Here is a 23,918-nt window from a genome sequence, read left to right as displayed (position 1 = left end):
CAAAGTCAACCATAGATGTCAAGCAGCATTGGCAATACCATCTTACCTGGGCTGGGTTAGCATTCTAAAGTAGAGGGAGGGACAAAATGACCTTTGGGAGATGCTGTAAGACTTACGGAAAGACTGTTGGCAGGTTGCCTGGCGTGTCGTTGGCTGGTGTTAATAATCTGCTCATGCTTTGTTTCTAGGTCCTTCCTCAAGTCTGAAACTGAAAGATGCAGCCCAGGGGAGGAAACCGTGGCTAGCTCAGGTGGCCATACATGACCTTACTCCCAGATATCATGCCGACACCCAGCCCTCAGCTACTTGTGGCAGCTGCTCAGCAGACCCTGGGCCTGGGAAAGAGACGGGGCCCACCCCGTGCTATCTGCCTTCACCTGGCTGGAGAGGTGTTGGCTGTAGCCCGGGGACTGAAACCAGCTGTGCTATATGATTACAACTGTGCAGGGGCTCTGGAGCTCCAGACCTATCTGAAGGAGCTGCAGGGGCTGGGTTTCTTGACCCTGGGACTTCACATCCTTGAGATCGGGGAAAGCAGCCTGATTGTCAGCCCTGGACATGTATGTCAGCACTTGGAGCAGGTGCTTCTTGGTACCATAGCCTTTGTGGATGTTTCTAGCTCCCAACCTTACCCTTCTATCTGTTCCCTTAACCAGCTTCAGGACCTGAGGGACTTCATAGCAGAGATCATCACACATTTGCAGGGACTACCGACGAGCCAATCCCTGGCAGTCTCCCGCAGCAGTGTCCATTCCTCAGGCTGGAATCTCTGTACTGTTTTTGGGATCCTTCTGGGCTATCCTGTCCCTTATACCTTTTGCCTGAACCAAGGTGATGATAACTGCTTAGCCCTGACCCCATTACGGGTGTTCACCGCCCGGCTCTCGTGGCTGCTGGGTCAACCCCCAGTCCTGCTTTATTCCTTTAGTGTGCCGGAGAGCTTGTTCCCAGCCTTGAAAGATGTTCTCAACACCTGGGAGGAGGACCTCAGAACACGATGTAGGACTCAGAATGACTTTGCTGACCTTATCATCTCGTCTGAGATAGTCACATTGCCAGCTGTGGCCCTCTGACTTTAGCTCTTCTCCCCTGTAAAAGGTGTGCAGTAAATGATCATGTTTAGGGTAAGGATGGCAATAGGAATCATCTCAAGTGCCAACTCCAGTCCATTGGCTGTGGTTGTCTTGAGAACGGTAGGGAAGGGTTTGAGGCCACATCTAGGCTAGAAGAAAAAGAATGCTGTAGACAAGTGGCCACATCAGCTTTGGGTATGGGAAGAGGTGATGGTGGTATTGGTAGCATTGGTATTACATGTTTTCCATTTGTGTACTAGGGTGTCATCTTGACTTAGCTGAGATGTCCATTCATTTTTCATTAGATAGGAGGTAGAAGAAAAGAGATGTTGGGGAAGAGGGTTGGCAGGGGAGGACAAGTAATAATATCCTTGTATGGTAGCCTTGTAAATATAGCTGTCCTATGTGGGTGATGTCTGCCAGGGAAATAAAAGGACTGGTCTTCACTGCATGTTTATATTCCTCTAACTGAATTGGACTATGAACAATAGACCACAATGGCCAAGTGTCTTATACTTGTGCTGTGATGCGTCATTTGGGAATAAATTGAGGATTCCAAAGAACAAACAGGTCGGGTAAAATTTGTTTATTTTCCAGTAGATGTAAAAAATAAAGTCAAAAGTACCAACGTTTAGTTGGGAGAACCCCAAACTGTAAAATACCCAAATCTTCTGAATTTTCCATTGAGCTGCTTGCTTCTAATTCTCATCCAAGGCAGCTGTCACAGTTACTCACATCATCAGGCTGTCCTTGCTGGCCAGAAATGCTGCCAGTGCTGTAGCAATCACCACGATCAGAATTGGCAGCCATCGGCCACATTGCCTCTGTGTGTGGAGAGGAGGAGGGTAGGAGAAAGAAGCTGTAAGTTGGATGAGAAGGCAGGCAAAAATAAGCTTCCTTCTTCCCATTCTAGCCCAGTAGGAAACTTTGAGTTGATGGAGAAGAAAAAAAGTTTTTTATTTTGCTCTTTTCTACTCTGTCATTTGCCTGTACTAGTGGTCACTGGTCCAGGAAGCCATGTCCAACAGGGACCAGTTACTAAATTGCTGATAGGAATCATCATGGGTGGAAAATAACTTAGCAAAATTATGTTCTCTGTTCTTACACTTCTTTTGGTCTCCTGTCCTTGCCACCACACTCACTAGGCAAAAAAAAACACCATTTCATACTTCAGCTAGTAGTAAGTCTTTCCCTCCAGGCTGAAGAGTTTCATGAAAAGTTGGCTTGGATGCATGAACCAGTGTTTGTTTCTGTGGTTGCTGTATTCAGTATAGTATAAAATAAGCTGAGTGGGACAGGCTAGCCAGATGTTGGTGTGGGCTGATAAATTTTATCCAGAAGACTTGGCAGATACTATCCCACCATCATCTGGGAGGACTATCTGGGAGGATAGACCCTCTTACTCTGGGAGGTGTCTGCTGGCTCCTGTTTAGCTCTTCTCGGCAGTGTTGCAGTTTACGCAGGCAGGAGAGATACTCGTCACTGAGGTTGTCCAACTCTGAATGCAGTTCTTTGCACTGAGGGGAGAATATCACCACGGTCATCACCCTAGTTTGGAAAAAAACTCAGCTAGGGGAGATGGCCCTGTGTAAGTTGCCCCTTCACTTGTTGGATTTTTACCACCATCTTCCCAGCCCTTTTCAGAGATTTCATTTTGCCTTTGGACTATTTCACTAAGTTTGTAGAATTGTGTACATTAAATAGTTGATTATAGTGCTGGTATTCATCTAAGTGTTTTGTGTGAGAGTGTATGTGCAAGTGCTTTATAAGGGGGGACATTAAAAAATGAAATTTTGATAGCAAGTGATCATGATAGAAGTCTCTTTCCCAGGACTTAGTTGCATGTGAATCCTTCTAGGAATGGGTATGTTTGTGAGTATATAGAGAGGAGGAATTTTGTTATTTAAAAGACACTAAAGAAAGTTTGAAGATACCCACTCAATGTGGGATAAAGTTTGAAGAGTTAATATGTTTATTAAATGTGTTTCAGTTTATACTGACTTTCCAAAATGGAACTGTTCATGTGACCACACCTGTCCTTAATAGGGATAGGTATAAATAAGGAAAGGAAGAGGTTGACAAGACAGCCTGAAAGCAAAGACATTTTATACAGGCAAATGAATACCCCTAGCATCCAATCACCATTTAAATCTTACTATGAAGTCCCTGCTCTCTGGCTTCCTCCCAGGGTGTAGGTAATAAGCTGACACTGATCAGAGCAGTAGTTTTTTCCTACCACTGTGTGGATGAGCCCCTCACTATTTGAGGTCACCGTCTCACCTCCTTTTCCTTGGCCTGGAGCTGCAAAGTCTTCTTTTGCAGCTGGTCTCTGAGATCCCAGTCTTTCTCCTCCCCTGTACCCTCAGGTTCCACTTCTTTATGAGAGGGCTTTGGACTCCACACAGAAAAAACCCGATCTAAAAGAGCAGCCAGATTCTCAGTGATAGTGAGACCCGCAACTGTGTCACTGAGTGAGAACTCTTAGGAGGTGGGGCAGGGCAGGAGAGGATGGGAAGGAGGGCCTCACTCTGGCTTGACTGCAAGGGCTGGAATTCTCTGATTTTTGAAGAATTACCATTAGGACCCTGCTTGGTCTGGACAGAGAACTGGAATTTGAGCTCTTACAGCAAGGGCTGGCATTTTTTCTTTGAATCCTTTGTCTTGTCTAGTGCCAGGTACTATTAGGTAATGCTTATGAATTGAGTCTCTTTGGTTATATGTCACATACTTTCTAGTTAGGTTTGCTGGATGCTTCAGGATAACCCCTTGTCCCTTCTATCTTCATTTTAAAGTCATGAAAATGTCAGGTCATACCCTAGAATTCATCTTCCATGTGGTTAAAGATGGTTTTTCATTCACTTTGCACTCTTAGTATGGTGAAAAGAGTGGTGCACTCAAGTCACTTAGTTTATGACCCTAGACTGTCATTTTCTTATCCATACTATGTGAGTGTAATAATTTCTGCCTTGTCTATTATGTCATGCCCAGTGATTGTGAGGAGAAAATATTCCAAGCCAAAGGCCATGTGTAGTAGATAAGTGAGGTGCCATTGCCTGGCCCCTGCCACCCACCGCACCCCTACATGTGATGGATTCTTCTCAGAAAGCTAAGGCTGCAGAATCTCGAGGACCAAGGGTGTGGTGGTTGTTGCATGCTACACAGATTGGGGCTGGAGAGTTGGGGGAGAGGTGGAAAGTCAAATGTGTAAAAACTGACATGAAATCCTGAGTTTGAAATCAATTTATTAAAATGTTCAACACAGACATGTTTTCAGAGAGCATAAGTCCTTTTTCACAGTTTATGTACCTTTCAGGATAGAGGCTAACTAGTTAAAATGTCCTCAGAGCCAATGATCAGTCCTTTAAAAGTACCCCTACGTCCCAGACCTAACAGACTCCCCCAATTGGATGGGACTCAAGGAGGTCATGTAGTCCATCCCCCTGCCTCTAGGCAGGCAAAGCATCTTAGAATTTGTGGTAGTAAATTTGCTGACCTTTCTTTGTTAAGAGTTTCTCCTGTTCTTGAAGCTGTAAGGTTTGATTCTGAAGCAGACCTGTTAGAAAACACAAGGAACTTGTCTTTGCTAGCGTATTTACTACAAACAGTGCCTTTTCAGAACTTTGCTTAGAATCTTGATAATTAAAGATGTTCTCATCCTTTTATCTCATCCTACCACGTCTTTGCCTTCCTGTCTCTACTTAAATGTTACCTCAGAAGAGAGGCTTTCCCACAGGACTCTATAAAATAACTATTCTCCCTTTAACCTACTTTATTTTTCTCCACAGCAGTTATTTACTACCTGGCATATATTTATTGGTTCATAGAAACTCTAAACTCTACTGTAGAACTTACTTAGAATGTAGGCTTCATAACTGTCTCTTTTTGTTCATTATAGAAGCCTCAGTGCTTATTTTGAGAATGCCTGGCATTTAGTAGGGGCTCAGAAAATATGTACTGAATGAACAAAGGTGTGATTTTGAAGTGACTTCCTGCCCATTCCCAGCTCCTCCCCTTAGGAGCTCCTCTTGTGCTAGTGTTGTTTCTTCCTTTCCCTTGGGGTTACCTTGCTCTTTTCAAATTCTTTGCTGTTTGCATGAGGTACAGAGGTTAAGGTGGTGGGCAACCAACAGAGATATTAATTGAATCACGTTCTCCAGCTTTCCAAAAATTGACTGCCTTTCTTTTGAAAAGTCTCTTTTCCTCTCTGGCCCCAATTTGAGTTTTAAAGTGGTTGGAGGCATGTGTAGCATGATCTTATTTTCTGAACTATTCCTGGTGACAAAGATCTATGTGATTGATGCATGTTATGTAATAAAATATTTAAAATAAGAATGGCCCTAGAAAACCCAACATTCCAGTAGGCTTGTACTCTTTTAAAAATGTGCATTTCTGGAGAAGTGCAAGTGGTTGTCATTGGCAAGAAGGGGATCAATAGAAAAAAAATCCGAACAGAGGCTAATTATATAACTTATGAAGAGTTATGTAAATGACCTCCCAAGAGGATCTGAAAATTCACTGAGGTTGGGGATATGCCCAAAAGTTGGCCTCCAGTCCCCCCTTTGGATCCCTTCTGTGGGACAGGAGCCCCAGGAGCCCCAAGAAGCTACCTGTGCTATTTGTTTCCAGAACCTGGGAAGGGAACTTACTCTGTAAATGCTGTACTTTGGCCACCAGGGCAAGTTTCTCCTCCTCTGACCTTGTCAGTTGATCTGAAAATGAAATAATGCAAGCCAAAATTGAAGAATCGAACACTTAGTTAATTCAGCACCTAAGAATGCAAATTAGTAATAGTTGCTGTCTTGCCTATGGCCTCTGACATGTGTCAAATGGCAGCTGCTCTGTCTTCTACTTGTCCCAGTTCTCAAGAGGTAAAACCAGAACCCCAAGTATCTTAGGTTTTGTCTGCATCAACAATGTTGGGTTGAATTAAGCATTGTTATTTACATACTATCTGGTCCTCTCAGCACTGCAGAGGCTGTGGCTGAGAGACTCACCCCATCCTGCCTGTGTTTCAACTGATCTTTCAAATTAGGAACGTGGTGTTGACAAGTCACTGATGTGGGAGGAACTGGCCCACAAGGGTGGACGGGAAAAGGCAACTGATATTATAAGATACTCTAGTGCAGTAGAATTAATTTTCAGTTGAGGATGATCACAACAGCCCTGTCTCTCCTTGAAGGTAAAATGAAATCACCAAGCAAGCAGACAAGTGAAAGGCTGACACCTTTCTTTCCACCCATCTTCCTTTCTCTGAGCTCACTCAGCCACGGCTCCCATGTTCCCAAGGCCTCCGAGAGGAAGGTACCTTGTAGGTCTTGGGTGTCTGAGCTGTCCAGGTCCCTGTCTCCCTGCAGGCATTTAATCTTGGCCTGCAGTTCCTGGTGCTCATTCTCCAGAAGTCGCAGGGCCTGATTCATCTGTAAGTCTCTGCTGTCAGCTCCCTGGGAGGAGGGTGGGCACAGAGGCAGGTCAGTGCTGGGTGTGGAGGCTGGGTGCAGGTCACATGAAAGAGGATAAAAGCTAGAGACTTTTAGAGGTAGAAGGAATATTAGAGAAATTGAAGAATAGGGAAGTTTTTTTTTTTTATGCCCCCTTTCTCTTCACATTTATAACAATATATTAGGCTTTTGATAGATTCAAGAGATGCATGTCCTGACACCTTGGTGAATCCCCCAATTAGGGGCATTTTTTTTAGACATCTACACTTTTTTTTCAGTTCAGATTCTAAGTACTAATTTTTTTTATAGGACCATTTGTATCAAAGAATTAAGGTTAAAAACAACAAAACCGAATACTTCATAAGAGTTTTCATAAGAGTAGCCTTGTAAAAACGATGGGAGAAAGAGAGCAGCAAAGTCGGGTTGAGAGGTGGATGTAGAGTGGCCAACTAGGTTCATTCGTTTGATTAGGTATGTTCACTCTTGTTTATTAACAATTGGATTATTCAGATCCCTGCTTCAGTAAAGTTATAAGGAACAACTTTTTGAAGTGGATAATTAAAATTCCCAACCAAATAAGTGAAATCTTTGAAAAATAATAAAAGTAACCTAACATTTACTGAGTACTTACATATGCTAGACTTTTTGCTAACTGCTTTACATGAGTTACCTGGCTTAATCCTCACAACAATCCTAGGATATAAAATACTATTATACTCAATTGAGAGATGAAGAAACTGAGGCATTGGCTGGTTAACTTCTCCAACGTAATGTGGGTTGTAAATGATGGAACTCTTGAGAATACCAAGGGCCTACTGTTAAAAGAAAAAAAAAACAAACCCAAACTCATTGACAGGATGTTAGTTAATACTCTGCCTATAAATAAATTTAGTGACATTTGCACAGTGCCAATAGTGGGCAAAACTGAACTGGATGCTCTAATGGGATAGGGTGGTTAGGGTGTAACATTAGTAGACTGGTGAATATTCTAGCCCAGTCCTCTACATTTGCATGGCACCATTCCAAAGAATACTTAGTTCATTTGCATGAACAGCACAGACCTCCTTGCTAAACTCAAAGCTTGTTTTCAGAGCTGCTTAAAGCAGTGAGTCTGGTACATAGTGGCAGTGAGTGAGGAACTGAAAGTCAGATGCTCTCAACTGCCTCTGGGGCCCCCAACCCAGCTGCAGCTTCTCCCTGCCTTCGTCCTGCCTCCTCTCCCACCCCCAGTGACTGGTACCTGCAGTTTGGACTGAAGCACGTGGAGCTGGCTTTCCAACTCTCTGTGCTGGGTCCCCAGGGTGCTCCAGTCCTCCTTCAGAGCCTCGTACTGGGTCCTCCACTCTTCACACTTCTGCTCTGCCACAGCCAAGGATCGCTGAGGGTGACCGGAGAGAAGAGGGTGGTGTCTTAGGGGTTTGAGGTGGTTGTGCAGCTGTCTTCCTTGCTTCCTAAGAGGTGCCTCGGGGTCCCTAGCCCCAAGGATTAAACAGAACTCTCTTACTTGTGTGCTCTGCAGTTGCCGCTCTGCACTCATTTTCTCCTCTAGCACTTTCTGCAGTGATTCCTTGGCCCTCTGCTCATAGCTGTTTTTCTGGTCTTCCATTTCCAACAGAACCTTTTTCACTCCCCAAGGGGAGTATTTCTGTAAATTTGATATAATTCAACAAATACACAGTGAGCTTCCGTATGGGCTACAGAAATTAAAAGGTTTTAGTTGCTGCCCCCAGGACAGAGGTCCCAGTAGTCAGGTGGGTTATTTCCTTCCAGGGTAGCGCTGGGTAGCACTCTTTGAGAGTCCCTCAAGGGGTGTGAGAGGTGAATGGAGAATTGTAAACAACACTGTGTATTGTCCTCTAGGCCTTTCACAGGCACTTGGAATCCAAACCGTCTCCTTTTCAACCTGTTTCTCTCCCCTGGGTTTCCTATATCATCCTCATCTTCCCAGTCTCCCCAATCCTAAATCAGGGAGTCATTCTTGATTGCCCTCTCTCTTTCTCCCATTGGTCACCAAGACTTGTCAAGTCAGCTTCCTTAACAGTTCATACCTGCCTCCTCTCTGTCCCTATTGCCACATCCTTAGTTCGGGTCTAGTCATTCAGATTATATGGATTAATGCAAGTCTCTACCTGCAAGCCTTGCCTCCCTTCAAATCCTTTCCATTCTGCAGCTAGAAGGTTCTTTCCAGAATGCAAATTTGATCATGTTACTTCCTGCTTAAATCTCCCAATGGACTCTCAGTGCCCTAAGAATTAAGTCCAAACTCCTTGGCATGGATCTGAACTATAAACATAAACTTTTAGCCTATGCTATCTCCACCCAAGCTGAACTAATCCTAACCTTAAGCATCAAGGCCTGTGCCCTTGCCTAAATAGTTTTTTTCTGCTTAGAACATCCTTACCCACCTTCTTCATCTGGTTAACATCAGTTTATGCTTAAATTCAGCTCAAGCATCATCATTTCTGGTAAATCTTGACTAGCAATCTTGATTTACCAACTCCCACCCCCAACTCCCCGCCCCAATTTCTTATGGATTAGACAGCCTTCCTCTGTGCTTACAGAGTAACCTTCAACTGTGTTAACTCATCTGCTTTACTGGATTATAACCTCCCTTAGGGAAGGGAGCATGTTTTTGTATCTTTGTAGCCCTAGGGCTTTGAGCCATCACAGTAAACATTGAAAATTCAATTAAATGTTTTAAAATTAATATGTCTGCGTTTTTTATTCCTCTTGGCTTCAGGATTAAAGAAAGAGGGGTGTAAGAACATCTTGCAAACTCACTGAGGCTTGCCCTCCCAATGCTTTTCATCTTTATGACCTGTGATTTGGGGCAAGGCAGACAACTTTTACTGAGAATTCTGGATAAGGAGTAGTCCAACTAATTCAAATTTAGGGATCAATAAGAAATCATTTCCTCTTAGCTTTGGAATAGTCTGAAAATTTGAATGGAAATGTGAGCAGGTCTTATGTTCTTGGAATTTTCATTAGAAACTAGATCCAGGGGTTACTGATTGGCTCATACATGGGGATGTCCCAGTTATTGGATTTAACCATGCTGGTCACTGGCCAGCTTTGTCCCCCCATTGAAAATGACTGGCATTCTGGATTATATGTTGGCCTCATGAGTTTGGTTGGCATTACTTACATAGTTCATTAGAGCCTGACAAAACAGGTCATACTGAAAAATAAAAGCTGTGGGCCAGCAAATCTATGTACAATATAAACTGTTCCCTTGTAATACCGCAACTGTGTGGCCAGGTCTGCCTTATCTAACTTGAATGGAAGTCTGCCTGCTCTACCCCATTCTGATGTGATCTCTTCCCAGCTGTCAGGAATCCATCACTTCTCAAGTATGAAAGCAGATATATATCTGTCTTTTGTAATACAAGATCAGGCCAATCAAGGGGTTACTGAAATTGGATAACAATGTCACAGAAAAGCTTAGAGTTGTGGTCTTTTATTTTCTCCCAGAGGTTGCTGCTAGATAAAAGTTGCCCAGGAACTGAAAATTGTTTTGCAATACTTCAATATAACATCTAATTTATGTGTTCAAATACTTGGGACTTGTGAAGGTTGACATGGGTGGTGTGAATCTTTACTAAGGGCTTCTCCTTACAATTCCATGTGTTTTCAAGGCTGCCTTGGAGCTGGCAAAGTGCTTGGTGCTGGGATCCCTTCCCAGTGTACAAAGGGAAGGAGACTGGGAGAAAGGAAAGAGAAGATGGAGATAGTGAATTGGGGGCCAAAGGGAAAATAGCAGAGCCAGAACTGGGTTCATTGGAATGGGTGTGTTAATCTCTCCATCTGATGGCATTTCTAGAAAGTAGGATTGAGGTCAGGCATTCTTCTCCTTTAATTCTAGGATCCTGGACTGCAACTGTCCTCTATAAAGCTTACCTGTGTACAGGTGTATAGCTGATTTTCTAAGGATCTCAGTTTGCCCTTCAGTTTGTCTTCATTGAGTTGTCCCTGGAGTAAATGAGATGAGTAAATAAGTTTGGGCCAAAATATAGTCTGCAAAGATTTCTGCCCTGTATTCCTGCTCACTGCCTACCACATATGTGGAACTGAACTCTTCCAGGAGATGGGAAAGATGACAAAGAATGTCTGGGTAGAAGATGTCCTCCTTCTCTAGAATAGGAGGGAGAATCAGACTGGCCCTAAAAGTCCTTTCCATGCCTTAAGCTTCTCTGTCCTATGACAGGATATCCTAGCAGGAGCCCACTAGAGGGGAAGCTCTGAGCTGACCTCCCCTCCCTCATGACCTCTCGGCCCTATCTGGGTCCTTCTGTTCTCTTTGCCTCCTCGAAGTCATATGCTCTGAGGCCGTGGACTTCTACCCCTAAAGTATAGGCCAGTAAGGCCCTCACAGGGAGAATATGCACCCTTCCTCACTGGACTCAAGGTAAAGAATTTTTTTTTTTTCAGGAGGTACCGGGGACTGAACTCAGGACCTTGGACATGGGAAGCAGGTGCTCAGCCACTGAGCTAAACCTGCTCCCCAACAAGAGTTGGTTTTTTCATTTGTTTGTTTGTTTTTAGGAGGTACTAGGAAATTGAACCCAGGACGTCGTACATGGGAAGCAGGTGCTCAACCACTTGAACTACATCCACTCCAAAGGTGAGGAATTTTTGAAGAAAGTAAGAAATGGAGGGAGAGAGATTTTTGGGGAGGGAGGAAAGCTGCATTCTATCTATTCATAATTCTGAATAAATTCAGAATTTATATTCTGTCTAATGGCATTTTGAACATTCTGAGAGAGCGGCTAATGCCAAGGGTGAGGGTGGAAAAAGGCAGGCAGGCAGGGTCGTTACCTCTCCATGTTTCAATATTTCAGCTGAATAGCTAAGGACTTCCTTGCTGCTTTGTTCTTCTCTCCACCTGTGGATTTGCCCCTTTTCCCCAGGTGGGAGATGTTTGTTCTTCCCGTTTTGAGCTTTATTTACGGGAGGGAGGGGGGTCATAAGCGAGTGCCAGTTTCTCAGAGAAGGGGCCATGGGCCTGTTCAGCTTCGGATTTCATATCCTTTTCTGGCTTTTTCCAGCCAGGCCCTGTGGGACACCTGTGGGGTCTAGTAATTTCACCCCCCGTCCCCAATCCCCTCTCTGTCAGACAGCCTGGACTTTGCAATCCTCATAACATTTCCGGTCTATAACTGACTGGGGGCAGAGGCAGAGACCGCTTTGAGATCTGCCCCCCTCAGTGAGGTTCGGGGCGTCTGGGGGAGGCAGGAAGTGGCATCTTATAGCAACTCTTTTGATCTCGTTCGGCTGATTTCTTCTAACCTTGGGATTCGGGGGCACCCCCACCCCTTCTGCTTCCTGTGTTACTCAGCTGGGCCTTGCAAAAGCAAAAGACTTTGCCAAACATGATTTTTTAAAGTGCCTCCTGCTATTACAGTTTTTCCTAAAGTCTCATGTGAGCGCTAAGGGACAGGGATCTAGCATCTGCAGTAACTACAGGGCTCTGGGAAGATGGATGGACGAAGATATCTACTGTTCTGGGCTTTGGTGTCGCTGGCAAACGGCTGCATTTCCTGGAGTAGCTGTTTCTCGGCAATTCGCAGGTCCTGGAATCATCTTACTCTGCACCCACTGTCCGCGATTTGTATCTATTTATTACCTGCGACTCTGTGCATTTTCTTTTTTCTAAACTCTTGCCATACAGAATGCAATCAAACCCACCCAGTTTAAGTTTACCTTGCTCTAGTTGGGGGAGAAAACGGAGAAGCCCGAGGCAGTATTCTTAAATTTCCCTTAGTCTCCTATGTTTTCAGGGTAGCCTCTTCTCTCCCTATTCCTCACTATGGCTTTAATCCATTATTTTGCCTCTTCCAACTGTTTCTGTATTTTAGCCCAGTCCCAGATTACTTTTCAACTCCTGTTGCAAGAGGAGACAATTCAGGAGAGTCCCTTCAGTGGGGATAAAGGGCCACCCAAGGCTGAGGTTTTGGGAAAAAAAAAAAAATCTCCTGTCCACAGATCTGCCTTTCCAGATTCCCTGAAGGCAGGCAGAGCGTTGCAGCCAAGTTGTTGCAAACTGGGCATGTAGTTTCCTGGTCTGAGCCCCGCTTCTCCTCACACTGAAGCCCCGTGTTACGGTAAGTGGGGAGAGGCTTATGGCTGACCCAGGCGGTTGCACCCCAGGAACCCAGGGCTTGGAGGGCACAGCAGCCCTAGTGAAAAAGAGAGCAAGGCTGAGGTCTTACACACCTGGTGCCGGTCTGAGGGCTTCGGCTCCTGCTTCTGCTGGGTTTTCCCCTGCCTCTGATCTCTTCTCCAGAAACACCACCACCTCACTGCAGAGGCGCCAGCCCACAGCTCATCTCTGTGCTCTAGCAGAGGCTGCGCAGGTCGTGCAGCCAATCCCCCGCGGCGCTGTCATCTCAACATCTCCACTCTACTTTGAGAGCTGGCTTTCTCTACCGCCTGAGTTGTTCCTGCTCTGAAGGCTGGCCCCAGCTCAGGCATCTCCGCAATGCCCCCGGGCCTAGCCATCCAAAAGACCCTGAGGCAGTTTGAGGGTGGAGGCCGTGGAGGGGGCAGGTCCTGTGGGTTTCTAATAGAGAGCTGGTGGGGAGCATGTCTGCCTCTGATGTTGGAGAGTCCAATCATGGAGGCCAAATGGAAAAAATAAAGGCCCAGACTGGGCTGAATGTCAGAGGCCCAGATCTGGCCACATTTACAAATTATTTTTCCCAAATGCTGCAGACTGGGGCTGTCCTTTTCATTTAAGCTGAGGTTTTCAGGGGACACCTAGGGAGTTGAATTGTCTCAATTTAGGGGAGACAAGAGCTCTCAACTGAAAAGTCTGAGACTCTGAAAAACAGGAAGTGGGGGCTTGATGGGGTGGGGGGAGAGGAGGGTGAGTATTGGGAGGGATGGGAAGAAGGGGGGTAGAAAACCACAACCAGGGGAACTTCTGTTTGCTGGAGTGTGGGGTGAAACTCCCCTTCAGAGTCTACCCCGGAAATGTCTCTTAATACACCCTCCTCCTTCCCACCAAGCTTGCTCTAACTCAAGCTCTGTTTGTGTCTTACCCGGGATATTACAAGTTTCCCCCACCTCTCCGCCCCAAAAGCCAGAGTCCTCATTGTTGCCAGACAACCTTGCAAAACAGATCTGATTACTGGCTTTCAGTTCAGTTCCAGAGACGGCTGAGCTCTTTCTAACGCTGGGCCAGACACTGCTAGGTTTAGACCTTGAAACCTGAGTAAGACATACTTACAGTGCTACCTTGCTTATTGCCTTCAGTGGTGTTTCTCAACCTGGGGGTAGCATGCATTCTCATGGATCTATGACATATACATTTTTTTCTTTAAAAGAGGGGTTTGTATGGGAATGGGTATAGCTCAGTGGTTGAGCACCTGCTTCCTGTGTATGACATCACAGGTTCAGTCCCTAGTATCTCCTAAAAAATAAGGGTGGGGGTGTGTCTCTATATATCCATACATTATTTAAGTTTGAGATACCCTTTTCAACATAAAAAAGTTTCAGGTTCATAAGTCCGGAGCCCTGAGGTTTTTTCTGACATCATCTGTTCATTTCAGACTCATTCTACTTTACTCAGTGCTTTGTCACATGTAGGCCTGTAATCATTCTGATTCCTTTACTTTAAACTCTCTTCTTTCTGCTCTTGTTTCCCCATCATTACTCCTGCTTCTGTACAGGTGAATTCCTCATCCTTCAGGACCCTGCCAAAATGGTCTCTCTTTATGTTTTCAGCCTTCCCTATTCCATTTCAGGCAGAATAATTGCTTCTTCTCTTTTCCCCTATCTCACTATAGAAAACCACTGCTATACCTCTTACACTGTTAAAGAGTTATTTATTACATATCCCTCTCTTCCTAAGTGGAGTGTGAACGCCTCAAGAACAAAGATCCTACTTCCTTTTCTCCTTATAGGACAGGTTCCAGCATGTGTTGGAACTTATCAAATGTCTGTCAGATAAGCGAGGCTATCTCAATTTAGTTCAACACCGGAAACCACCTGGCATACTCAGCTGTCTGTGACAGGCTCCTCCTCTGCCAAAGAAAATGACTTCCTTAACAATCAAGGAGTCTTGATCATAGACACCGAATCCAGATAGAATGGCTGACGGGAGGAGGGAGGGCTGAGCTTTGTCTTTCTCAAATCACTGCAAACTCTTCAGTTCTGTTCCATACCCTCTATTTTACTTATTTATTTATTTATTTATTTATGGTTCTTGCTTTTATTTTCCAGTTTTTGATCCATTTTGAGTTAATTTTTGGATAAGATATTAGATAGGGGTCCTCTTTCCTTATTTTGGCTATGGGTATCCAGTTCTTTCAGCACCATTTGTTGAATGGACTGTTCTGCCCGAGCTGTGTGGGTTTGACAGGCTAGTCAAAAATCACTTGACCATACATGTGAGGGTCTGTTTCTGATCCATAAATTTGGCTCCATTGGTCTGTGTGTCTGTCTTTGTGCCAGTACCATGATGTTTTTACCACTATAGCTAGGTAATATGATTTAAAATCTGGAGATGAGGGTTCGCTTTTCCTTTATATGATGTTTTTGGCTATTGAGGACCACTTACCCTTCCAAATAAATTTGATGATCATGTTTTCAATTTTTTTTTTAATGCTGGTGGAATTTTTATTGGGATTGCATCCATATCCTCTTAATACATTTCTCTGTCTAAGCACAAACCGTTTGGGTGGGGGAGTGAGATGCTCATGGAGGCCTGTGAAGTGGTGTGCTCTCTCTCTCTGTACCTGGTGCTTTTCGCTCTAAGGCCACAAACTGCTCGAAGCTCTCTGGTTATGCTATGCTAGGGCTTCTCAAAATGGGGTTCTAGGGCCCCTGGGAATCCCTGAGACCCCTTCAAGGCATCTGCAAGGTCGTCACTGTTCCAACTTCATACCTTTGTGAGGCTGGATTTTCCTCAAATACTACAACCAAAACAATGTATTGCAGTTGATTGAATGTAGAAGCATATATGAGAATCTCCCTGCCTCTTTTAAGCCAGACATTAATTGATTTGCAAAAATGTAAAACAATTCCACCCCTTTCACTGTATATTTTTTTGTTTTTGAAGATATAGTTATTTTTCATAAAATACATAATTTATGTTCACATGTAATGGTTTTTATTATTTTAAAATTCATGTGTGTTAAATTTTTTTCTTCTAAATTCTAATACTATAGATATAAAAAACTCTTTGGGATTTTCAATAATTTTTTTAAGATTTAAAAGGGTTTCTGAGATGTAAAAAACTTGGAGAACCACTGCACTAGGCTATATCATGCCTCTGGGGTTTTGCCTGTGCTATATCCCTGCTTCGAAAACTGCCCCTGATTTCACAATTGTCCAATAAATACATATATAAGGAATTTGCCTTTCCTACCAAGCCACAAGCTCTTCAAAAGCAGAAACTCAGACTAATAAGTTACATTACCCCCAGTGCTAGCCCAGTACTAGTTACAGAGAACATGATCAAAGAATTTTTATAGAATGAATGGACTAAAACCAGGAGGCCTGCATTTTAGTCCCAGTTCTGCCACTAACTGGCTGTGTGAGTTTAGGCAAGCCGCTTGAGCTCTCTGAGACTCACTTTTCTCATCTGCAAAATGAGAGGGTTTGACTAGATGATCTGTAAGAACCCTTCTCACTCTGATGGTCATGTCTGTGTTGAGTAGCAGGTACATACTGACTTGGCATTAATACTGGCCTGAATCCTATATAAAAATAGTTTACATTTTACCATATTCAGTATTTGGATCTTCTTTCTTTCCTTCTAACAAATTAAAAACAAACAGACAGCAAAAAAAAAATTCAGAACGAAACAGGGAATACTTGTCATTTTTGCCCCTAGTCTTCACTGGGTATCTAGCAGCATGATCTTCAGGGGATGGCCCTGGATTTCACTTAGTCTCCTATGTATTTACTATGACATGTTTGACCTCTAGGTCTCAGCACCATTCTCCCACCTCCTGCCCCTTCCCAGCCCACTCTTCAGTAGTGAGAAAACCAATTCTCTTGGTGGGAAGTTGTGAAAAGAAGAACGAGATGGATACACCTAGAAGCCCATGAACTTTGTTCAAACAAAGATTTCCTTCCCTTACCTTCCAGGAATTGTCAGAAGCCTGTATAAGGGTGGACAGTAGGTCCTGGAGAATCACCATCTTTTGTTTTAGGACTAGCTCCCGTTGTAGGGCCTCCTGGAGGGCAAAATAAAGATGGTAAGGCTAACCTGGAGAAGGAGTGGGGAGGTGGGTGGGGTAGCTGGAGGGTAAGTTCATATGTCACTTACTTTGAGATACTCAGAAAGCTGGATGATTTCCTAGAGAGAAATAAAAAGGGTATTGAAGAAGACACTAGATCAACGACCTAATATAAGAGCTAAAACTATAAAACTCTTGGAAGAAAACAGGAATATCTTCAGAATCTTGTATTAGGCAGTGGATTCTTAGATATTATACCAAAAGCACAAGCAAGAAAAAAAAATAAATTCATCAAAATTAAAATCTTTTGTGTATCAAAGTATTTTATCAAGAAAGTGAAAAGAAAGTTGTGGTGGATTGAATTGTGCACACAATATGGACATGCTCGTGGTCTTGATCTGCATTTTGGTGGGTATTAAACCATTGTAAATAAGATTTCTTCAACATGTTACTTCAGGTAAGTTGTGGTCCAGCTGAATCAGGTTGGCGTTTAATCTGAATTACTGAGGCCTTTATGATCAGAGTGAGAGTCGATGGAGAGAGAGAAAGCCACAGGGGAAGAAATTGCAAGTTAATTGAACCCAGAAGAGAAAGGAGAAGACATCACCATGTGTGTTGCCATGTAATGGAAAAGCCAAGGACCAAGGATCATCAGCAGCCACCCCCAGAGTGCCACAGTCTACGGGGAGAAGGCATTGCCTTGTGATGCCTAATTTGGACTTCTCCTAGCCTCAAAACTATGAGCAATAAATTCCCACTGTTTAAGCCAACTAATTGTATGGAATTGTTTTAGCAGCTAGGAAACTAAAACAGCCTACAGAATGGGAGAAAATATTTGGAAACTATATATCTGATAAGGATGTAATATCCAGAATATATAAAGAATGCCTACATCTAAACCACAAAAAAAGGCAAGTAACACAATTAAAAAGTGGGCAAAAGGGGAGCAGGTTTAACTCTGGCTGAGCAACTGCTTCACATATATGAACTCCTAGCTTTAATCCCTGGTAACTCCTAAAAAAAATAAAGAAAAAGAATAGACATTTCTCCAAAGAAGATATACAAATGGCCAATAGGCATGTGAAAAGTTATCCAAAATCATAAGTCATCCAATAAGATGTCACATCACACTCACTAGGATGGCTATTATTAAAAAACAAAACAAAACAGAAAATAGTAAGTGCTGATGAGGATGCAGAGAAATAGAAACCCTTAAGCATTGCTGATGGCATTGTAAAATGGTGAGGCCAATGTTGAAACAAGTTTGCTGGTTCCTCAGAAAGTTGAAAGTAGGGAAACGGACTTTGGCCCAGTGGTTAGGGCGTCCGTCTACCATATGGGAGGTCCGCGGTTCAAACCCCGGGCCTCCTTGACCCGTGTGGTGCTGGCCCATGCGCAGTGCTGATGTGCGCAAGGAGTGCCCTGCCACGCAGGGGTGTCCCCCGCGTAGGGGAGCCCCACGCGCAAGGAGTGCACCTCTAAAGGAGAGCTGCCCAGCGCGAGAGAAAGTGCAGCCTGCCCAGGAATGGCGCCACCCACACTTCCTGTGCCGCCAACGACAACAGAAGCGGACAAAGAAACAAGACGCAGCAAAAAGACACAGAAAACAGACAACCGGGGGAGGGGAGGGGAATTAAATAAAAAGTTGAAAGTAGAATTACCATATGACCTGGCAATCCCAGTTCTTGGTATATACCCCAAAGAATCAAAAGTAGGGACTTGTACAGGATTTGTACACCCATGTTCATTGCAGCATTATTCACAATAGCCAAAAGGTGTAAGCAACCCAAGTTTCCATCAACAGATGAATGGATAAATGAAATGTGATATGAAGACATAATGGAATATTATTCACCCATTGAAAGGAATGAAGTTCTAATGTATGCTACAACATGGATGAACTTTGATGAGATCATGTTGAGTGAAATAATCCAGATACAAAAGGACAAATATTGTATGATTTCATTTATATGAAATATGTAAAATATGCAAATTCATAGAGGCAGAAAGCAGATTAGAGGTTGCCAGGGACTGGAAGGCTTGCTCTGGTAGGGTCCCTTTAGGCCCCTAAGTCTATGTTCATTACCTCCTTGCCTTTCAGGAAGAAGCATGAGTTTATCATGGAATTCCAGAATATTAGAGTTTAGTGGAGCTTAAATACCATCTGATTCAAGCTCTTCAAAGGGAGGATTTTCTTACCTTATCTAGAACTGCAACTCCACAGCTGTGAAGAGAAGAAATGAAAGAATGACAATGGAGCAAAGAAATAAGCCAGGAGGCAGCGGGCTGATTCCTTCTCTGATTTCTTCTGAAGGGACAATAGGGTGGGGAAGGGCTTCCTCTTTCTTAAGATGGACAGGGAAATTCATTGTGTCCCCTCTCCTCAGGTAAAGCTTAGAAACTGAGGAAGGGAGGAATGGATGGTTGGGGTTAGGAAATGACCCAGGATAGGTACTCACTTGGTTTGCTGGCTGGCATCATTCTTAATAGTTGACTGTGCTCCTTCGGCCTTTGTCTGAGTGCCTGAGAGATGGAGAAGTAGGTTGAGAACCATGGGGGAGGGAGTGGGACAGTGGGGAGCAAGGGTGGGCGGTGGGGGCATGGGGAGATGGGGCACGGACTCATCACTGCATGTGAGCTGGGACCGCCATGACAAGATTCTCTGCAGGCCCCGCTGAATGAGCAGGCTCTGCACTCACCACGGTGGTGCTTGGGTGGCCTCTCGATGGGTGAGGCCTGTGGGGGAAGGCTTCCAGGCTGTGAGGCCCTCTGCTCAGCCAGATCCCTCCAGACGCCTGAGGGAGGATGCTGCTGGGTTGGAGAGAACTTAGTGCAGGTCCCTGCCACCTGGAAAGCAATTGGGGGATGGTGAAAACCACTGCCCAGAGCGCGGTGGTAGAAGACTCTTCAGCTGATTGTAGTAAGGTGAACCAGTGATCATGTTTCAGGCTCAGAAAATCAGAGTAAACCCCTCCAGCCTGCAGAGCCATAGAGTTACTCCTGCCTCTGCCCTTCCTTGTTCTGGCTGACAGAAATGGTCCTCCTTGGGCCAAGCAAACAGAGCCGGGCTTGTCTCCAATTTCTCACTCTAGAATCCCTGGCCTGCCATGTTTGGATTCAGACACTTATGCTGGTGAGGTGGAAAGAACAACTGGTCTGGGTGAGGAGTGAGAGGATCTGAGTTCAGATCCTGCCAGTGATCACCTGCATGACATTTTCCAGGTCTCAGTCTCTTGTCTATGTAACGAGGAGTTGGGAATAGATGATCCCTAAAGTACCTTCCATATTCTATACACGAGCTTCCTTCCTCTTAGTAAAAACTAAAATCACTAAGGTTTTATGTGAAGAGAAGGCAGAATAGGGAGCTTGTAGGGAGGGGCAAGAAGATACAATTTAATCTGTTCTTTTTATAAACTATCAAAACTTCTATGTTTGTAAGTATGGCACTAAAAAGTTCAGAAATGCCTATGGTATTCTATCGTGTGGACTGACTCATCTTAATAAAACCTTAAATAACCAACAGGATAGAGGTGGAGTTCTTTGGTTAATTGTATTTTCTGTTCTTTCCCTTCTCAGAAATTTTTTTTCCTAACAAAAAGCATTCAGAAACCTATTTGCCTTGGAAAGCACACAGTTGGTCTTCTTTTACAATTGGGACTCCACAGTGCCCTGGGATAATTTTTCTGAACAGCACGTCCTATTGCTGATAACATCTACTAATCAAGTAGCCCTGCTGAGCAGCTACTCTAGGTATGACATAATGCCAGGCACTTCCAGGGAAAACAGCAAGCTCATACTGCTGTCCTGTGCTCACACCAGGATAGGAAGACACAGATGGTTTGCTGATTGAGGTTCTCTTGATGTACCCTGTTTTTTGCCCATATTGCTCCTTTTGAGGCCAGACCAGTGGACCTTCTAAATGTTACATGGTCTTGAAGGAGTTATAATCTCACAATGCCCACAGAGAGCAGAGATAGCCTGGAGCAGCCAGGGAAGGCTTGCTGGACTAGATGAGGCCTCAGCTGAGTGAATGTGGTTGAATTGGGGTAGTCCAAGAGAAAGAGAGAAGGTAAGTGGGTGCGACAGCCTTGAAGAAGAATGGAGCGAGTGAGTGTGGGTATGTGTGTATTGGGAGAAGGGCATCAAGAGGATTGGCCTGTATGACTGGCATATAATAGGCATTCAATGAATATTTGTCGAATGACAGATACATGAATGGTGTAAGATGACTGTAGAAGGCTGGTACAGATTGTCTAAATTTGAAATGTTAGCAGGCGTTATCTATGGAATTGATTCTAAAATGATATTTTCTCTCCTAAAGGCAACAGAGGCTTTGCTCTGTGACTGAGGGAGAAGGGCTTACTTTAAATCACTTTTCCATGACCTTGAGCCCACCCCTCCCCTTTTGTACCCCCCTCCTCCCCGCACATGGAGCAGTGTGTCTCTCGACATGGCTCACCTGCTGTCTGGGGGCGGAGCTCCTGTTGGCCTGAGACAAGGGCTCCTTGAGGTCACGCGCTTGTCCCGTCCTGCTGGCGTGACCTTGCTCCCTAGCCTGGGAGCTCTGGGTCTTGCCTTTCTCCTCCACCTCCAGGTTCCTTCTCTTGAAGAACTGCTGCTGTCGAGCTCTCCTGAGCTGCTCTCTCTGCTGGCTCCTCAGCGCCTTTCCTACCTGGCGGCAAGTGGTGACGTTTGGGCGGCACCGGCGGCTCTCCCGGGTCTCCTGCCGGCGCTCGCACTTGGCCTCGTAGCTCTCAGCCCGTCGGGCCCAGCCTGGGTAGGGCCTGGGGTCTGGGTGGATCATGGTGACCTCCTGAGCACCTGTTGTGCTTGGCTTCCAGTTCCTGGAATAGCTGCCTGGATCTGCCAAATGCCAAGAGGGAGGAGCAGGGGAGGGGTCAGAAGATGGGCAGAAAAATGACTATCTCCCTGAATGAGGGGGCAGAAATAGCACAGCATTCCATGCATGGGGGCTGGAAACTGAGGAGGTGCTGGTGTCAGTTGGGGAGTCAGGACTCCTGGGTTCAGTCTCCAGGCCAACCCCTGCTTTTCTCTAGCCTGTGTCTCCCCCTTTATAAAGTGGGAAGAGTCTCTCTGGCCACCACTTCTTCCTTGACTGAAGAGCTCACCATGCCTCTAGGTAAGGTGAACATGAGAAAGAAAAACAACAGAGATCATAGTGTGCTTAGAGCCTTTTGCACGGTGGTGGGAGGCTTGCTTGTTTTCCAGGGACTCCCAGAGAACCAGTAAATTGACCTCCCTTTTCTAATCTAAAAGGCAAGTCAGCAACTTTTCTGCTCTCTTGGTCCACGTTGTTAACTAAACTAGGCCAGCCACTCTTCTCAAGACCCAGAGGGACAGCTGGATCCCACCCTCAGGGTGAGGCCAGTCCTGGGACCGGGAACTGCCGCTCTCTTCTTGGACCTTCGTGACTGCACGTGAGCCTAGTCCTGGGCGTGCGTTAGGAGGGAGCCAGCACCCTGTTTCCTCCATCATGAAGTCCTGACATCGGTCCACAGGCACCCCACTCCCAGCCAAGGCCAGGTTCCAGTGCTCAGCTCCAGATCAAATAAAATCTGTGTTGAACGGGCATCTGCGTCTGCCTGGTGCTGTCAAAACTGTTTCAGAACTTCTGACTTAAGAACTCTCCAAGCTAAGCATTTCATTTTTTTACGATCACTGTTGGGCTAAGTGTATTGCCAAGTCTGCCTTCTCAGTCCACTAATCTTGGACGAGGCAAAGAAAGTACCATCACAACCAGTAATCATGTGGATTATGCCTCAATAAACCTTTCATAAACAGAAACCAAACCAAACCAAACAGAAAAATGATAACCACAAGTCCCCAGGGCCCCAGGCTTGGTGTCGAGGCCACACTTGACCCTTTGCATGGCTTCACCTTTCACCATTCACAGAGGACCCAAACCCTATTCTCTCTTCCTTCTCTGTGCCTTCCACTCTTTCCTACTCTCCTCAACCTGCCTCCTGCAATTTTGCTTATTTTTCCTAGTGCACTCTGGTGGTTTTGCTGAGTGGGGGCTGGACTTGAACAAGCTGGATCCCATGCACTGGCAATTCTGTTCCCTCCCTCCACTGCCCACTGGAGTCAGACCAGCGACAGCTGCTGCTTCTCCTCTCCTTCCTGCAATCGTACTACCCACCACTCTGGGAACCTTAGTTCCTGGGCAGGCCAGAGGAGGGTATATCAGCTTCACCAGCCAAGGGGCATCTGCCAGCTGGGCTCCTTGGATGGATTTATAGGCCCAAGAGACTCAACAGGTAGCAGCGTCTCTGCCCCTTTATTGGAATCTTTGCTGTCTATCCCGGCTCCATCTGAAATTCTCTGCAGGATTCGTGCTCTCTCTCTCTCATCATGCCCCTCATTCCCCAGAATCACGAGTGGGACTCTGTCACTGCCTGAGAGGGCTCTTATTGTGGTCAAACCCTGGACACTCTTAAATACCTGACTCCTTTAGGTTTGAGGGGTACACTCTGGTCTTGGGCAGAGATGACCCCAGGTAGAATTGTGAAGTTGTCCATGTTTGCCTTCTGTGTACCCATCCCTGAATTAATGACTCTCCTCTTTCTTCAGGCTTTTCCCCTCACCCTTACACCTTGGGGGTTCCTTGGTTTCCCATCTGCCTATTTATTTAAAAACTCAGGAAATGATCTGAGTTACTAAAATATAAACGACTGCTGGGAGGGAACCCAGGAGTATTTGTGTGTGAACTCCATGTCCAGAATCTGTGCTCATGGCATCCCTAACCTGTAACTCCATGGCTAATCTGCCGTAGATGGTGAGTGAGTACCCTGGCACTGGAGCCAGACTGTGTGGATTCATTTCCTGGCTCTGCCACCTACTCCCTGAACGCTTTTGGACAGGCTATTAAACCTCCCGAAGCCTAATTTCCTCATTTATAATATGGGGCTCATTCTTACCCCCTAGGGTTGTGAGGATTAAATAAGAAAATGCACGCCAAGCACCTGGAGCATAGCATACAATAAAGGTTAGCTTTCTATTATAATAATATAAACTATTATTATTATTACTCCCATCTTGCTGATCTTGGGTGTTCTTGAAGACTCAGTGCTGTGAGTCAAAGACCCCAAGCTAAACCAGCACTCCCAGGACCAAGAATGTCTCATCCTCTAGTTCTCCCAACCCTCTCTTTCTCTGAGGGAGTGCTGCTCACTCGAGTGAGGGTGCTGGCCCCAGGCTGA

General features: G+C 45.1%; 2 protein-coding genes across 12 annotated transcripts in view; one reads left to right on the top strand and one right to left on the bottom strand.

Annotated features, from left to right (window-relative positions):
- Nucleotides 1-23,918, top strand: part of C13H1orf74 (chromosome 13 C1orf74 homolog) — a 39,260-nt gene that overhangs the window by 3,362 nt on the left and 11,980 nt on the right. For 2 of the 6 annotated variants that reach the window (XR_009180228.2, XM_071207708.1), the window contains exons 3-4: nt 189-250; nt 11,054-11,132. Coding sequence is in view for 5 of the 6 variants with exons in the window: in XM_071207708.1 (XP_071063809.1) it covers nt 189-250; nt 11,054-11,132 (141 nt within the window). In the remaining variant the exon portion in view is untranslated. Of the gene's footprint in view, nt 1-188; nt 9,219-11,053; nt 11,133-11,349; nt 22,289-23,918 lie in introns of those variants that run through there. The other 4 variants (XM_058275151.2, XM_058275152.2, XM_058275153.2 and 1 more) reach the window with 4 other exon arrangements.
- On the bottom strand, nt 1,645-21,502 carry TRAF3IP3 (TRAF3 interacting protein 3). Of its 6 annotated transcripts, XM_004476237.4 has the most exons (15): nt 21,158-21,502; nt 19,398-19,545; nt 19,158-19,221; nt 18,898-18,922; nt 16,788-16,817; nt 16,600-16,695; nt 10,409-10,480; nt 8,016-8,156; nt 7,752-7,889; nt 6,379-6,514; nt 5,720-5,782; nt 4,567-4,626; nt 3,354-3,490; nt 2,477-2,590; nt 1,645-1,897 (listed from the first exon to the last, which is right to left on the bottom strand). In XM_004476237.4, exons 1-15 carry the CDS (start codon nt 21,500-21,502, stop codon nt 1,805-1,807), a joined length of 1,662 nt encoding a protein of 553 aa, XP_004476294.1. In that variant the 3' UTR covers nt 1,645-1,804. The 6 variants fall into 6 exon arrangements, 4 of the variants coding, with proteins under 4 accessions (XP_004476294.1, XP_012374145.1, XP_058131127.1 ...); XM_012518691.3 differs by having other exon boundaries at nt 7,752-8,156; XR_011645556.1 differs by lacking the exon at nt 3,354-3,490 and having other exon boundaries at nt 7,752-8,156.

This window comes from Dasypus novemcinctus, chromosome 13, assembly GCF_030445035.2.
Source record: "Dasypus novemcinctus isolate mDasNov1 chromosome 13, mDasNov1.1.hap2, whole genome shotgun sequence".
In the NCBI taxonomy this organism is placed as follows: Eukaryota; Metazoa; Chordata; class Mammalia; order Cingulata; family Dasypodidae; genus Dasypus; species Dasypus novemcinctus.
This window is presented reverse-complemented; position numbering and strand designations above follow the sequence as displayed.